General features: G+C 52.5%; 1 protein-coding gene across 1 annotated transcript in view; it reads left to right on the top strand.

The window, feature by feature from the left end:
• The window catches only part of CSMD1 (CUB and Sushi multiple domains 1), a 1,658,614-nt gene that overhangs the window by 1,269,830 nt on the left and 370,948 nt on the right, over positions 1-17,836 (top strand). Inside the window, exon 12 of the mRNA XM_066237815.1 lies at positions 2,038-2,150. Coding sequence (XP_066093912.1) covers positions 2,038-2,150 — 113 coding nt within the window. The remainder of the gene's footprint in view (positions 1-2,037; positions 2,151-17,836) is intronic.

Genomic DNA, 17,836 nt, shown 5'->3' with positions numbered 1-17,836 from the left:
GGCGTCAGTTCTGGGGACGGCAGTTCTGGGGGCGTCAGTTCTGGGGGGCGTCAGTTCTGGGGGCGTCAGTTCTGGGGCGTCAGTTCTGGGGGGCGTCAGTTCTGGGGGCGGCAGTTCTGGGGGCGGCAGTTCTGGGGGCAGCAGTTCTGGGGGCGTCAGTTCTGGGGGTGTCAGTTCTGGGGACGGCAGTTCTGGGGACGCAGTTCTGGGGCGTCAGTTCTGGGGACGCAGTTTTGGGGCGTCAGTTCTGGGGACGCAGTTCTGGGGGCGTCAGTTCTGGGGACGCAGTTCTGGGGCGTCAGTTCTGGGGACGCAGTTCTGGGGCGTCAGTTCTGGGGACGCAGTTCTGGGGGCGTCAGTTCTGGGGCGTCAGTTCTGGGGACGCAGTTCTGGGGGCGTCAGTTCTGGGGACGCAGTTCTGGGGCGTCAGTTCTGGGGACGCAGTTCTGGGGCGTCAGTTCTGGGGACGCAGTTCTGGGGGCGGCAGTTCTGGGGGCGTCAGTTCTGGGGCGCGTCAGTTCTGGGGGGCGTCAGTTCTGGGGCGCGTCAGTTCCGGGGGCATCAGTTCCGGGCGCGGCAGTTCTGGGGGGCGTCAGTTCCGGGGGCGGCAGTTCCGGGGGGCGTCAGTTCTGGGGATGCAGTTCTGGGGGTGGCAGTTCTGGGGACGTCAGTTCTGGGGACCTGCAGGAGGAACCGGAAGGAAACAGGTTTTAACGTGTGAACCTGGCAGTCTGAGTCCTTGCAGTGAATGGGAATGTTCCACCCCATGATGGTGTTACTGTCCCCAAAGTTCATCCTTTCCCAGGATGACAGCCCCTGATGGTGTTACTGTCCCCATAGCTCTGCCCTGCCCAGGAGGACAGCCCCTGGTGGTGTTACTGTCCCCATAGCTCTGCCCTGCCCAGGATGTCCGAGTTGGAGTCACACAGCATGGAGCCCTGTCAGCTGGCTTCATTCTCTCTGTCATAAGCAGGTTAGGTTCCTCCCGGTCTTTTCATGACTTGAGAGTCCCTTCCTTTTACTGCCGAATCTTATTCCATCCTATGAGACATTTCAAAAGAGATTTTTCTTTGTGAGAGAGACAGAGGGACAGATAGGGACAGACAGGAAGGGAGAGAGATGAGAAGCATCAATTCTTCATTGCGGCACTTGAGTTGTTCATTGATTGCTTTCTCATATGTGTCTTGACCGAGGGCTACAGCAGACCGAGTGACCCCTTGCTCGAGCCAGCGACCTTGGGCTCAAGCTGGTGAGCCTTGCTCAAACCAGATGAGCCTACACTCAAGCTGGCAACCTCAGGGATTTGAACCTGGGTCCTCCAAGTCCCAGTCCGATGCTGTATCCACTGCGCCACTGCCCGGTCTGGTTCAAAAGAGATTTTTTGGTAGATGTTCAGGATCATTCCAGACAAAGCAACCCAAGCATTTTGTGAAGGGAACATTTCTCAGCTGTCATACGAGCGCTTTCGTGTTGGGGTGTGATGCAGTGTGACAACACAGCCAAGGACCATCGCTGTCCCTGACACTGGGTGACCAGCCCCACCTGGTTTCCTAGCACATCCCTGCTGTATTTTTACTTAATATTTTTAATTTGAGAGAGAGAGGAAGGGGGTAGAGAGAGAGAGAGAAACATCGATTTGTTGTTGCATTTATGCATTCATTGGTTGATTCTTGTGTGTGCCCTGACCAGGGATCAAACCCACAACCTTGATGTATCAGGACAATGCTCTGCCCCTGTGTTAGTACCGAAAATTCTGCACAGGAGCCCTTCCGTTTTAGACAGATGGGGGGGCCATTGGTCACTCTCTCTTGGCTTTTAAAATGGAAGGTACGGGTTTGCAGGTTTGGCCTAGAATAACGGCTGTGGAGCAGCAGCGGTGTGGAGGTTGAGCTGGGATTCTCAGTTACAGGTGGCCATGCTGCGGAGGGTCTTCCTGGGTGTAGGGGCTCTTCTGCGCAAGCAGCAAGACCCCCTTCGAGGAAAGTGTACCGATAGCTGGTGTCGCGCTGACGGGCTGACCCTCTCCCTTCTCTGCAGGCTCACCGGGTCCAGCGTTCCCGACCTGATCGTGAGCATGAGCAACCAGATGTGGCTGCACCTGCAGTCGGACGACAGCATCGCCTCGCCGGGCTTCAAGGCCGTGTACCAAGGTACGTCCAGGACACGCAGGCTGCGTGCGCGCCTCAGGGTGCGTCCCGGACACGCGGGGCTGCGTGCGCGCCGCGGGGTGCGTCCCGGACACGCGGGGCTGCGTGCGCGCCGCGGGGTGCGTCCCGGACACGCGGGGCTGCGTGCGCGCCTCGGGGTGCGTCCCGGACACGCGGGGCTGCGTGCGCGCCTCGGGGTGCGTCCCGGACACGCGGGGCTGCGTGCGCGCCTCGGGGTGCGTCCCGGACACGCGGGGCTGCGTGCGCGCCTCAGGGTGCGTCCCGGACACGCGGGGCTGCGTGCGCGCCTCGGGGTGCGTCCCGGACACGTGGGCTGCGTGTCCGCCTCAGGGTGCGTCCCGGACACACACGGGCCGCGCGCCCGCCTCCTTCTGCAGAGGGCGCGGTGCTCTCCACGTGCGAAAGGAAGCAACATCGACAGGTCAGAGAGACGTGTAAGAACAGAGGAAAATACTTCCAACTTCTGCCATTCAGGTTCTGGTTACAGCTCTGTCTGCCGGGGAGAATGTTGGACTTTTTGGTTTGCTGTGATGTCTGCCCTTATGTCACAAGGGAAAGTGAGACGGCACAGAAGCCAGAGGCTGTGGGGCTGGGGGCACGCGTCCTTCTCGGCAGTCAGCCCGTCCCGAGAGGGACCCGTTACTCCTGTCTCCAAGGGAGTCTTACTATGCACACAGTAGGCATGTTGTGGTGGTGGTGGATTGCGTCCCTCCTCCTGCAGAGCTGTTGGGTGTGGACAGAGGCCCGGAGGTGTAGGGGAGCCACAGGAAAACAGGACCACACGCTGTGCAAGAGGAAAAAGCAAGCTTGTCTGTGAGCTGTGATCAGAGCCTCTGGGGAAGAGAGGGCACCTGCAGGGGAGGAGACCGAGTGTGTGGACTCCTGGGGGCCGTGCACCCAGTGGCCAGTCCTCCGGAGGGCAGCAAGCCGGCCTCCTGCTCCGTGTCACCTGTTTGTGCAGAACCCCGCCGGGGGCTTTCCTCGGGGAGGGCCCCTTAGGAAACAGATCCTTAACCTTGTGTATTCGCTGTATTTTTTTATTATTATTATTATTATATAAAATTTCAAAAAATGGACACAAGTAGCCAAGGCTATAATGAACCCAGAGTGACGTAGACTGGTTGATGTTGGCCGGCCACTCCCCAATGCCCTGCCGTTGACCGAGGCCCCGGCCTGAGTCCCGGGACCCAGCGCGGGAGGGAGCTCCCAGGCGTGGGCCCAGCTCCGCCCAGGCCTTGCTCTGTGCTCGCCCCCAGAACCTCTCTGGGAAATCGATGCTATTCCCTACGATTATACCAGGCGCTCCCAACCAACGCAGAGCTCCTAACCAGGAGTCAGTGGGGGCCATTTTCACCACGGTGGGCAAGAAGCTGTCACCCTGCTCTCAAGCTGTAGACGTGAGAAGTCTCTGCAGGACCATTCTTATACTAACTGATGGCAGGGGATAGTAGTTATTTTACCAAAACAAACAGGAGGCTGCATTTTCAACCCCTTCAGACACTGTTACTAACACACACACACACACACAACCCATTGTTTAAGAAGAATGCTGTTTGTAACTATAAGAACATATCCAGTGAGTTCAGAGTCAAACATAAATATAGGTCTGAATTTTCAAAGTTTTAGACACTCTCACAAGTTAAGTGTTAAAATTTGAAGGAATGGAAGGAACAGGCACATACAATCCGAAGGTGACGTGGGAGTCCTGTGCTGGAGGGGAGTGGGCTGCAGACAGGGTTAAGTGTAAGTTATTGTCGGGGAAAGTGATGCCGTGGGCCTGGGCAGGAAAGAAAGATGACGCGGCACCCTTTCAGTGTCCAGGACGCAGCCCTGGTCCTGGTCCTGGTCCTGGTCTTGGTCCTGGTCCTGCAGTGGTCTGTGGCCCTCCTGGTCCTGGTCCTGGTCCTGGTCCTGGTCCTGGTTCTGCAGTGGTCTGTGGCCCTCCTGGTCCTGGTCCTGGTCCTGGTCCTGGTTCTGCGGTGATCTGTGGCCCTCCTGGTCCTGGTCCTGGTTCTGCGGTGGTCTGTGGCCCTCCTGGTCCTGGTCCTGGTCCTGGTTCTGCGGTGGTCTGTGGCCCTCCTGGTCCTGGTCCTGGTTCTGCGGTGGTCTGTGGCCCTCCTGGTCCTGGTCCTGGTCCTGGTCCTGGTTCTGCGGTGGTCTGTGGCCCTCCTGGTCCTGGTCATGGTTCTGCGGTGGTCTGTGGCCCTCCTGGTCCTGGTCCTGGTCCTGGTTCTGCAGTGGCCTGTGGCCCTCCTGGCCCGTGAGCGGTTTCAGTGCAGGACGTAGTTGGAAATGACTCCTAAGGCCAGTGCCCTTTGTATGGACGGGCGCAGTGGGTCACCGCCCTGCGGGTGACTCTGGTGGCTTTGCGTCCATCAGCACGGTGAGTTCCGTGTTGCTAATTGTCCGTGTGTGTGCGTTCTCTGGATGCTCCTCTGACGCAGTTTCTAACTTAGGGAGCGGCCCCTCCACCCATCACGGAGGGCATCAGAGTCGTCGACAGGGCAGGCGGTGCCCCTGTGGTCGAGAGGGAGACGTGTCAACCAGGAGAGTCGGGACTCTGTCTTCCGCCCGATTTGCTTTGTGACTTGAGTAGACACGTGCTCGTATACGTGCGTGCACTGCCAAGGTTCCAGCGCTGGACACATGTGACAGGAAGTCATTGCATATCAAGCCCACGAGGCAGGTGATTGAGAAGTGTTTCCGAGCCACAGAACCCTGAGCCCCGTGGGGGTGGAGGTGCAGAGGTGACCACATGGGCCATGGCCACGCTCCTCCCTGTGAGGTGAAGGAGCCCCATAGTGAGGACAGGGCCCCACACGTGTCCTTACCGACAGAGTCTGGTGGGGTGCGGCCTCGCTGACTGTTTTTAGTGAGAAATGCTATAACAAAACAAACAAAATATGATATTTACACCCCATCCAAAGGTCAGGAATAAAAGGCATCCATAATTGCTGAAGACTTCTGACATTTGGGTTTTCAGACTTGACCTTTCATTGAACTTCTTTCCACAAGACCGTTATTCAAGAAAGCGTGAACCCCACGTGGCCTTTACTTTTGTGGAGTCTGAAACCCTCAGTGGAGGACCGAATGCTTCCCAGCGGGGCGGCGGGCGGGAGATTCGCCCCAGCAGCAGGAAGGCACACATCTCAGAGTTGGTGGTATGGACCCTAGAGAGGCCAGCCCCCCACCAGACTGTGGGTCCCTGACTAGGAGAGGTGCTGTACTCTCAGTTAAATTGAAGTATTCCTATTTCCATTTGAACGGCCACACAGCGTTAACCACAATTACGTCTGACTAGCTAGTGCCTGCTCAGAGTCTCGATGGTCTGTTACACAGGAGCTGAAAGTTCAGCTTCCGGAGAATTGCGATGGCCATCGGATCCTGAGAGCCGGATCACTCATCTTTCGAAAAAACAACATTCCAAAGTCAATAAGATAATCAAAATAAAACAAATATGTGAATCAAGGATTTGACACATTAAAAGGATATATATCAAGAGAAGACATCGGAGAAATCGGTCTTTTCAGAGTGTGACATGAAGCTAGCAGTTGGAGAGGAAATAAAAACACTTGTAAAGGTGATCATCAAAAATAAGAATACTTAACGTCGTTTGATTTCAAACGTAGTGTCAATCCTGAATTATAGTATCGAGAACTGTAGACAGCTGATACTTACATGTGCTGTGACTTTCTAGGTCTGGATTTTGCCTGACGCTTGTTCACGGGTGGCGGCTGAGAGCACAGCCCACCCTGGGTACCCATTCTCCACTGATTGGCTGTGTGACCCGGGAGCATTCTGTAAACTCCCTGTGTCTGACCCTCATTTACAAAAAGGGAGGGAATGATAATGACATCTGTTTCCTAAGCCAGTTGTAAAACTCAAAATGACTAGAGCATGCAGCACCCACAGCACACAGGGCAAGACATGCTGGCTGTTATTTGACTACTGCGGTTTCTCTTCAGGTAAGATTTTTGTGATAGGAATATTTAGTGCTTATGGTACAATATCTGGGAATTATAAGAATCCCTTTTCTCGCCTTCTGACTTGGCTGGTGGAATGGCCGTCGACATTCCCTGTGTGTCGCCCCGGAATCCCCACTGCGTATGACGTCACTCCTGTAGGCACGAGTGTCTGTTCCCTTACACACTGCAGACAGATGTGGCTGTGCCAGCAGCATCACATAGGGGTCTCTTTCAGAGACTCCGTCCTAACGAAGTGTCAGCGGATTGAATCTCGGTCACGACGAGGAAGGAGACCCGTCACCCCTACCTGCCGATGCACGCCCATCTCACTGAGATGTTGAGAACTCCCTGAGTTCTGTAAGGGGTTCAGTGCATTTGTGGGGTCCCCCAAGCTTTGGGCCACACTTGATATCCTGAGATGCCCATGGTCTCTGTGACTTGGGGCCCTGTGGTCCCTCCCAGGAGCTCCCCACTCAGGAACACACAGCAATGCAGACACCACCTGGTGGGGAGGGGCGTGGGAGGACCTCGGGCTGTACCGCCCGCTCAGACCTCCGTCACAGGGCGGCTCATCTGGGGTGCACGGGGCTGTCTCCCTCCGCTCTGTCTCTGACCCTCAGAGACGTCCACCTCTCCCGCCTCCCTGACCTAGGGCCATACCGCCCGCTCAGACTTCTGTCACAGGGCGGCTCATCCGGGGCACACCAGCGCTTTCTCCGCTCCGTCTCTGACCCTCAGAGACGTCCACCTCTCCCGCCTCCCTGACCTAGGGCCGTACCGCCCGCTCAGACCTCTGTCACAGGGAGGCTCATCCGGGGTCACCGGGGCTTTCCCCCTCCGCTCCGTCTCTGGCCCTCAGAGACGTCCACCTCTCCCGCCTCCCCGACCTCGGGCCGTACCGCCCGCTCAGACCTCCATCACAGGACGGCTCATCCGGGGCACACCAGCGCTTTCTCCGCTCCGTCTCTGACCCTCAGAGACGTCCACCTCCCCCACCTCCCCGCCAGGTGCCCACGGAGCACATTCAACTGATGTCACCTTCTAAAGGACAATGTGTGTTACAGCCGCTGGGGTGAGGGGACACAGGGAACAGCCTGCCTCTCCCTGGGAACCGCAGGGGGCAGAACGGGGAGCAGAGGAAACGCTGAGACAGCGAGGCACAGCTGGTCACTCCCGTGGTTCTGGAGTGGCGAAGGGAAACATCAGCTAACGTAAATGGTCCTGTGCTTATAGGGTTCTATGTCCACGTCCATGCGTTTACACAAACATGGACATCACAGATGTGCGCGCGCGTGTGTGTGTGTGTGTGTGTGTATATATATATATATATATAGAGAGAGAGAGAGTATGATAACTGATAATCTGCTGTAACAGAATTATTGGGGAAAATGTGCAAAGCATAAAACTGCATTCTCTGAGGAGATATGCTAGATGTCTGGGGAAGTGATGTGAGAAGGTGAGCTCTGTGTGTGTAAAACCTTTCACCTGAAAATAGTTAATTCAGCATAATCTATTCAAAAACCCTAAAAGATAATATATATGATATAAATCATTATAGTGAATGTTCACGAGGCAACACTATCCATCTATTTCCCAAACCCTATAACCCTCATATATATTGTATATGATATATAATATATAACATATAGACCAGGGGTCCCCAAACTTTTTACACAGGGGGCCAGTTCACTGTCCCTCAGACCGTTGGAGGGCCGGACTATAAAAAAAACTATGAACAAATCCCTATGCACACTGCACATATCTTATTTTAAAGTAAAAAAACAAAACGGGAACAAATACAATATTTAAAATAAAGAACAAGTAAATTTAAATCAACAAACTGACCAGTATTTCAATGGGAACTATGCTCCTCTCACTGACCACCAATGAAAGAGGTGCCCCTTTGAGAAGTGCGGTGGGGGCCAGATAAATGGCCTCAGGGGGCCACATTCGGCCCATGGGCCATAGTTTGGGGACCCCTGATATAGACCATATAGAATGCATATATGTGTATAAATCATGTATATAAAACACTGGGGAACAATATTTTTTATTTTCTGTTGCATGAGGTTCTGTTGCATGTTGTATGTATATATTGTTGCATCGCTGGTTCCAAATCTGAAATCTGTTTTTTGGGGCATGCTCTAGTTTTTATGCAATTTTAATTGCTTTTTGTTACAGTTAATGACATGCATTGGTTTTTAAATTGGAGTTAAAGGGCAATGGCTCTTGGATTGAACATAACCACAAGGCAATTAATGTTTTACAAACATCACTTTTACATAATTGCCGACCTGGGCCGGTTCACCCCTCCTTAGGCAACCTGGTGGTCCCCCGCTCCCGGGAGGTCACCATTTTGATGCCGAACTTAGTGCGGACACCCGATCGGCATAGCGCACTACAGTCCAGAACTCTTGGGCTCAAGCGATCCTCCTGCCTCAGCCCCCCGAGTAGCTGGGACTACAGGCGCGCCACCACGCCCGGCAACTTTTACATAATTGTAGTTTTTTTTTAATGTAAAAAATTATTATCTGATAAAAACACCCTCTTATTTTGTTTTAAGATTGAATCATGGCTTCTTCGAGTAGGTGTAAATGTAAGAATAGTCCTGACACCTTCTGTTATATATGTGGCTGTTACACACTTTAATGTCAAAGGCGCAATATTTCATCATTTGTGACACATGCGTATATTGCCTATTGTCAAGTTCCCCTTGGCGATCAAGACAAGAATTGGGCTCCTCATATTGTGTGTCATAATTGTGAGGAAATGCTTTCTGACTGGACAAAAGGAAAATGCAAAGGAATGCCTTTTGGTATTCCCATGGTTTGGCGTGAACCTAAGGACCACAGCAATGACTGTTATTTCTGTCTGATCCATACAAAGGGCGCTGGCAAGAAAAAATGGCATAGGATCACATATCCTAATATTCCTTCAGCAATACGACCTATCCCGCACTCTGAGATACTCAGGGTCAAGTTTTCAATGGTTTTGTTTTTTCTAAGGATGAAGAAAGTGAACATGGTGATCAAGTGTATTTTGATAAGATGCATGAGGAAATAGTTGTAGAATCTGAAGGGTCTTCTTCTGATGCCAAACAGTCATTAACCCCTCAGCAGTTTAGCCAACCCGAATTGAATGACTTAGTAAGAATGATATAAAAATTTTCCTTGACTAGCGTGCGGAGGACCCGGGTTCGATTCCCGGCCAGGGCACACAGGAGAACCGCCCATTTGCTTCTCCACCCCTCCGCCGCGCTTTCCTCTCTGTCTCTCTCTTCCCCTCCCGCAGCCAGGGCTCCATTGGAGCAAAGATGGCCCGGGCGCTGGGGATGGCTCTGTGGCCTCTGCCCCAGGCGCTAGAGTGGCTCTGGTCGCAACATGGCGACGCCCAGGATGGGCAGAGCATCGCCCCCTGGTGGGCAGAGCGTCGCCCCTGGTGGGCGTGCCGGGTGGATCCCGGTCGGGCGCATGCGGGAGTCTGTCTGACTGTCTCTCCCCGTTTCCAGCTTCAGAAAAAATGAAAAAAAAAAAAATTGTCCTTGACATTCTGAAGTATGAGGAGCATAACCGATCATTTGTGTGGATCTTAAAATGGTAAATTTTCTGCTAGGATAACAGAGAGGTTTCACAAAGTATCCTTGCTTTCTGTGTTTGTGGGATACCTGAGCTCGGGAGAAACACTTGACACAGAAGGAGTGGCCAAAACGTGAAGCTCTGGAAGTAGGGATGCAGAATATTGTGAATGAACCTGTAGTTAATCGAGACAGGATCATTTTCCCCCCACTTCACATCCAACTTGTCTTAATGAAGCAGTTTGTTCAGGCTTTGAATAGAGAAAGTGAATGCTTTCAACATATTATTTCTGCTTTTCCTGCCTTGTCTTTTGAGAAGATAAAAGCTGGTATATTCAATGGACCTCAAATTCGAACCCTAATATGTGACTAAGAATTTGCCAGGAAGATGAATATGGAGGAGAAAGCATTATGGCAGTCTTTTGTGGCAGTTACAAAGAACTTCCTTGGCAACAAAAAAGCAGAAAACTATGAACTTCTGGTTCCAAGGATGTTGTTTGCTTTCCGCAACATTGGATGTAACATGAGCATTAAGATTCACTTCCTAAAGAGTCACCTTGATAAGTTTCCTGAAAATCTTGGAGCTGTTAGTGATGAGCAGACTACTGCTGGAGCATCAAACGAGATTGTCCTCAACAAATACACAAACACAAGAGCTACAAATGCAGATTTTTGCCTGAATAGAATTTAAATAAGTTTCGTGCAAATTTTATGATTAAAATAAGTGATTTAATATGTTCTATTTCAAAATCGTAGACAAATTCTGATGCAATCATATCTTTCAGTGTATTTACTGCATTATATAAATTATTATACTTTCACAAAGCTGATGCCCAAGAAGATATTCTACTTCATTATGTTAAACTAAATGTTGAAAATTTTACAATAAGATGAAAACCTAAAATCTTGAATTGCAAAAAAATCCAATACCTTACAGAGAAAAACTAATGTCAGATTTGAGATCAGCACACTCGAAATATGTGAGAACAAGTTTTTTTGTGGATGCAACAAAAACTTTGTTCCCCAGTGTAATTTATATATGTACAATTCACTTATCTATAGCAAGTGCCAGCACGATCTATATGAAAAGCTAGTATAGGTTTAGTGCATAGCTTTTCCACTTTATTATTTTTAAATTCCTATCATAAGTTAGACAAGTAATTACTGAGGATCAAAAGAACTGCTTCTGTAAGCCAATCTTGCATTTAGTAATACAGCAAGATTCTTTTTAAAATATTAGAATAATGTCATACAGCTTGAGATTGCATACATTAAAATAAAGTTTGCATTAGATTTTAATTCAGTGGGAAAGAAAGGAAAAATAGCTGTTCTCAACCTGGAAAGGGCTTCCTCGTGATCACTGGCCACTCCTCGTACAGAGGAAGGTCCGCGCGAAGCAAGTTCGCTGTCTGGGTATTTGTACCAACAGTGACGAGTGTGTAATGCTAGTGGCCCCGCATTGGTACGGCTTCACTGTTTATAGCTCGTGGGTTCATGTGGATCACTTTGGTCACAGAAATAATGTGCAGTTAGAGTCCGTGACTCATGTTGATGAATAGCGTCTTCAGAAATCACGCCTGACGTAAGTTGCCGTAGCTATTTAAATTTCAGCGGGGGCCCGTGGGAGGCGTTGTTCCCTGAGGTGGGTTGCTGTGAGTCGAATGAAAGTTACGTAGGCTCACGCTAAGAGTCAGTGCAGGGCAATAACCTGAGTTCCGCACGACTGTTTCCTGCCGGAAGCAGAACGGTGTCCTGCGAACCCACCCTCAGGGGGAGGGAGTGAGGTGCGGGTTGGGCCCCTCGGTCTGTCCCCAGGGGTCTGCATTTGGGGTCAGTGAGAGCGGAGGTGTGGCCCCACGTAGACGCGCTGAGCCTGGGGACCTGTGATGTGGTGCAGACAGCCTGCCTTCCCCGCGCTGGGAGAGACAGCATTGATGGTGTGTCGTCCCTGAGATGCCTGTGAGTCAGCTTGACCAGGCCACGGTGCCCTGCCTTCGGCCAGGCACATCCTGGGTGTGTCGGGCAAGGGCTTTCTGCGTGAGGTTGGCATCTGCCCCACAGACTGAGTACAGCAGACTGCCCTCCTCAGTGTGGTGGGCTTCCCCCAGCCAGCTGGAGGCCCGCGGAGAACAGGCTGGGTGGGGGAGGGTTCCTCTGTCTGCCAGACCGTCTCGGGGGAGAAACACTGGTCTTCAAACTGAGGCTGGGGGCTGAGATCTGGCTGGACCCATAGCCTCAGCTCTGCTGGCCCATAGCATGGGCCGTCCTTTTAACAAAGCAATCTGTTTATTTATAGACACAGTCTAGATAAATAGATAGATAGATGATAGAGAGATAGTATAGAAACAGTCTATATAGACAGACAGATAGATGATAGGTAGATGATAGAGAGATAGTATAGAAACAGATAGTCTAGATAGATAGACAGACAGATAGATGATAGAGAGATGATAGAGAGATAGTATAGAAACAGATAGTCTAGATAGACAGACAGATAGATGATAGGTAGATGATAGAGAGATAGTATAGAAACAGATAGTCTAGATAGACAGACAGATAGATGATAGGTAGATGATAGAGAGATAGTATAGAAACAGATAGTCTAGATAGACAGACAGATAGATGATAGAGAGATGATAGAGAGATAGTATAGAAACAGATAGTCTAGATAGACAGACAGATAGATGATAGAGAGATGATAGAGAGATAGTATAGAAACAGATAGTCTAGATAGACAGACAGATAGATGATAGGTAGATGATAGAGAGATAGTATAGAAACAGATAGTCTAGATAGACAGACAGATAGATGATAGGTAGATGATAGAGAGATAGCCACACTGACTGACTGAGGGACACATATTCACAGATGAACCTCCCTCTCTGTCCCCAGTGGCTATGTCTCTGGAGACCCCTCTCTATTGTGTGGTTGAATCAGCTCCTCCGGCTCAGCATGGACTCTCCCCCCCCCCGTGGGACTCTGTGCACATTGAAAGAGGGTCTGAGTGGAACTCGGGGTACGGTGTGTGACCACCAAACCCATGAATGCTCGCTGGTCCGTATGGAAAGTGATCTCGCGGCCCTGGCCTTGTTAGTGTGAACATGGCGTGCCCTCGGAAGTCAGGCAGGGAGTGCCTGTCTGGGTAACAGAGTGGCTCCTCAAGTCCCGAAGACGGGGGTGAAGCTGCGTGAAACAGCTCCCAGTAACCTTGTGTTTTAATGTTTGCAAATTCCCCGTCAAATGTCACCAAGCATTTCTAATGTGTACTTTTTTATCTTTTTCCCCAGATAGATAGGCTCTTACATCTAACACAGATTACAGAAAAGTTAAGAGCCTGGTTTAAAGCAGTGGGAACGTGGGGGGGGGCTAGGGAATACTGTCAGGAAGCCCAAGGGGGTGGGGAGATAGAGCCGTGTGCAATACGCCGGGAGCCCTCCCTGGTGCTGCAGAAAGTTCCGGAGCTGGGACAGCCTCTCAGAGTCTCCCCAGATTAAGCCAAGAGGCTGGTCCTGGTGCCATTGACTGTTGATGTGGGTGCCCGTGGCGAGAGGGCATAGTCCCGCTGGAGGGGACCCCTGGGTGGAGTCCACCTGGAGCTCCCGACAGCTGAGACAAGACCTTGCCTTGGTTCTGAAGAGGGGACCCCCGGGGGGTGCCGTGTGGGATCCGTGGGACCCAGTACACTCCGTCCCCGGCACCGAGTTCTCGCAGCTGGGCACGGACAGCCTCCTCCTCCCTGTTGCACAGGTCTCTCCTTCTTCCTGCCCTTCTGTGGAATAGACATTACCCCAGCATGAGGAACAAAGCCGTGGGGATAGAAACTAAAGTAGCGAAGTCTGAGAATATACTGTCTCAGTGGTAGAGCATCGGCCCGGCCTGAGGATGTCTCAGGCTCGATGCTCGGTCAGGGCACACAGGAGAAGGCCCATCTGCTTTCCACACTTCCTCCTCTTCTCTCTCTCTTCCCCTCCCGCAGCCATGGCTCAGTTGGTTCAAGCACATCGGCCCCGGGCCCTGAGAATGGCTCTGTGGAGCCTCCGTCTCAGGTGCTCAAAAGAGCGTGGTTGTGAGCATGGCCCTAGATGGGCAGAGCATCGGCTGCAGACGGGGACTGTGGCATGGCTCCCAGTCGGGGCGCATGGGGAGTCTGTCTATCTCCCCTCCTCTCACTTGGAAAAAAATAATTAAAATTAAAAAATGTATACACTTGATGGCCATCCACCTGAGCCACGTGCCACTGTCCCCGTCACCACATCCCCTCAGTTAAGTTTCAGTCTCACAGGAAACTTGTGTGGAGACGTAGGGACACGACGTGGGGGTCCGCGCCCGAGTGAGGAGATGGGCCGACTCGGTGGGAGACGTTTCCAGCCTGTCTCCTCGCGTTGGGCGGGAGCGGAAGCTCTGGGAACAAACCCTGGTGGGACAGGCATTGCGGGGGCGTTGAGACGAGCGGGGACAGACGTTGAGACGAATGGGGACAGATGTTGAGATGAGCGGGGACAGACTTTGGGCGTTGAGACGAGCAGGGACAGACGTTGAGTCGAGCGGGGACAGACGTTGAGACGAGCGCGGAAAGACGTTGAGTCGAGCGGGGACAGACGTGGAGACAAGCGAGGACAGACGAGGTGTTGAGATGAGCGGGGACGGACGTTGAGACGAGTGGGGACGGACGTTGAGACGAGCGGGGATGGATGTTGAGACGAGCACGTCCCTCTAGACAACGTGTTTGGCTGTGGAAGTGGAACGTTTCTGCGTATTTTCTCCTCGTCTCTCTCGCTGCTTTCCGCACGTCACGTGCGTGTGAGTGTTGGGGGGTGACGTCCGTCTCTGATGTCTCCATCACCCGGACTTGAGACCCAGTTACCGTGGGGCCCACGTCTGCTGGACGGTGCTGGTGGTTTTAACTTCATTCCTCCATTTCCCCACAGTCTGTATTGTTTTCTCCGTCATCCCTGCTTCCTTTAAAATTTCTGAGTGATCTCAGCAGAGTGAGTTGTTGCAGCAATCACTAAATCTTCCTGATTCAACATGAGATCGCGTGCCGCATTACGCATCTCAAAGTTATAGAAACGGAGCCACTTTTCCTCCAAATGCTCCTTTGTTCTCAAATCTGCACATCTTCCTGCACCCTCTCTGCTGGGTGGGGGGTCCTTTCATCACCCCTGGCTCTTCCTCTACATCACACGGCTCTCATGTGTTTCCTCTTAGACATGTTTGTCAGCGGTCAGCGTGTCCACCTCCGCTTCCTGCTTTCATAGCGGGGACTGGGGCTGAGCAGGAAGCCAGCCCAGTCCATCCCTGGAACGTGGAGGCCTGCAGTGTGGCGGGAGGGACAGGGACAGAGCACTCACCAGGACAGGGAACTGGACTCTTGGCTCCGATGGGCTCGGAGTTTCTGGGGCCTTTCGCAGCCTCCCCTCCCGCTCTGGAAGAGATAACTCCACCGCTGGAGGGAGGTTTGGTTCCCGTGAGAGGCGGATTCTAGCAGTGACTGACAAGCAGAAAGACATGCGATGTAACCTCAGGAAGGACAGACCTGCCCCTGGGGACACTTCCAGTGCCAGTGTGGGAATCAGGACGGACATCGCTTCTCAACAGAGTAGGAGAAAATTCAGGCATGCCAAGCGCAGAACTGCCCTAAAATGGACGACCAGAGAGCGTGTGACAGCGACCCTCACAGAGAGAGCCTGAGGGCTGAGAGTTCCCTGCCCCTGGTCAGGGGACGGGGACTCTCATTTATAACCACAGGCTGAGGTAGGGAGGCAGCCCCTCTCAAGGGGCACGAATGGGTCACAGCATGAAGGTTCAAGCGATACTGTGGCATTGAAGCTACGACCAGCAGCACATGCAGCTCACCTTTGCTTTGCGATTCCTGCTCGGCCAGGAGCTGTGTCACTCACCTTCCGACCATCGGGTTCACCACCAGTGACCCTGGGGATGGGAACAATTACATAAATAGATATGAAGGCTCATTAGCTTCCACGAGAGGGCCCTTGGGCGTAAGCTGTGATTACAGTGTGTTATGCAAATTGGCGAGCTTTCTCCACCCTGCACCTGAGGGCTGTTCCGGGAAAGGGGAAGAAAGGCAATGTGGGAGCAGCTCCTGTGCTGTGCTGGGTACATGGTTCTCACTCCGGGCATCCGCCTCTCCCGCCCGCGGTGTGACAGTGCGTGGAGAGCAAGGTCACAGCCCACGCACCCCCAGCCCCACCCCCTCCTCCCCCCTGACTTCTCCTCCCTGAGGCTGTGCCTGGTTCCTGTCCTCACGTCCATGCCAGGACAGCAAACTTTCCAAATGAGTTTTCAGCCAGTTTCAGCCACTCGGCTGTTAACCTCCAAACACTCCCCACTCTTGTCACAAATGCAACCATCAATCCAGGTCCCGCACCGCGTTTGTTTGGCTTTTCCATCATGTTTCTGTCTCCCAGCGGTGTGCTCAGAACAGGCCCCGTTTCCCATCCCCTCCCTGCACAATCTCCGCTCCTGTCAAAGTGATGGGTCTCGATTTTCTTTTGTTTTCCCTCTTTCCATCACGCACGAGGCTGAGTCACACTCCTGTGTTCAGGTTGTGTGACCCCATCCATTCCTGCACGAGGCTGAGTCACACTCCCGTGTTCAGGTTGTGTGATCCCTCCATTCCTGCACGAGGCTGAGTCACACTCCTGTGTTCAGGCTGTGTGATCCCTCCATTCCTGCACGAGGCTGAGTCACACTCCTGTGTTCAGGTTGTGTGATCCCTCCATTCCTGCACGAGGCTGAGTCACACTCCTGTGTTCAGGCTGTGTGACCCCATCCATTCCTGCACGAGGCTGAGTCACACTCCTGTGTTCAGGCTGTGTGATCCCTCCATTCCTGCACGAGGCTGAGTCACACTCCTGTGTTCAGGCTGTGTGATCCCTCCATTCCTGCACGAGGCTGAGTCACACTCCTGTGTTCAGGCTGTGTGATCCCTCCATTCCTGCACGAGGCTGAGTCACACTCCTGTGTTCAGGCTGTGTGATCCCTCCATTCCTGCACGAGGCTGAGTCACACTCCTGTGTTCAGGCTGTGTGATCCCTCCATTCCTGCACGAGGCTGAGTCACACTCCTGTGTTCAGGCTGTGTGATCCCTCCATTCCTGCACGAGGCTGAGTCACACTCCTGTGTTCAGGCTGTGTGATCCCTCCATTCCTGCACGAGGCTGAGTCACACTCCTGTGTTCAGGCTGTGTGATCCCTCCATTCCTGCACGAGGCTGAGTCACACTCCTGTGTTCAGGCTGTGTGATCCCTCCATTCCTGCATGAGGCTGAGTCACACTCCTGTGTTCAGGTTGTGTGATCCCTCCATTCCTGCACGAGGCTGAGTCACACTCCTGTGTTCAGGCTGTGTGATCCCTCCATTCCTGCACGAGGCTGAGTCACACTCCTGTGTTCAGGCTGTGTGATCCCTCCATTCCTGCATGAGGCTGAGTCACACTCCTGTGTTCAGGTTGTGTGATCCCTCCATCACACACGAGGCTGAGTCACACTCCTGTGTTCAGGCTGTGTGATCCCTCCATCACACACGAGGCTGAGTCACACTCCTGTGTTCAGGCTGTGTGATCCCTCCATCACACACGAGGCTGAGTCACACTCCTGTGTTCAGGCTGTGTGATCCCTCCACTGTGGCTGTGGCTCTTTCCATTCTGTCATATTCTAGCAATAAGCGTGCAACAACCAAAATCAAAAGAGTTCAGGTCCCTGTACAATCACTCAAGACAGTGAAACCTTGGATGGAGATGAGCCAATCACACAGGACTTGCACGCGAGAATTACAGTGTCGCAGGAAGAGCAGACCCCGTGGAGAGCCCGTGGAAGGCCCAGACAGACGGAGGGCACCAGTGTGCTCCCCAACCTGGGTTAACGCGACGGCTATCAATATCCCAGCGAGGCTGCTTGATTGGTTGGTTTGTAGAACGAGACAGGATTATTTTAAAGTGTGTATGGAAAGACAAAGTTACTAGAGTAGCTAAAAAAATTTGAAAACTAGTAAAAGGGGAGAAGTTGTCTGTCCAACTGGAAGATGACTGCAGCCTCTGTGATGGGACAGCGTGGTGTCCGTGGACGGGTCGGTGCTCGATCCGTGAAAAGGCACAGGGAGCCCCGACTCG

The sequence above is a fragment of the Saccopteryx bilineata genome, chromosome 6, assembly GCF_036850765.1.
Source record: "Saccopteryx bilineata isolate mSacBil1 chromosome 6, mSacBil1_pri_phased_curated, whole genome shotgun sequence".
Taxonomy (NCBI): Eukaryota; Metazoa; Chordata; class Mammalia; order Chiroptera; family Emballonuridae; genus Saccopteryx; species Saccopteryx bilineata.
This window is presented reverse-complemented; position numbering and strand designations above follow the sequence as displayed.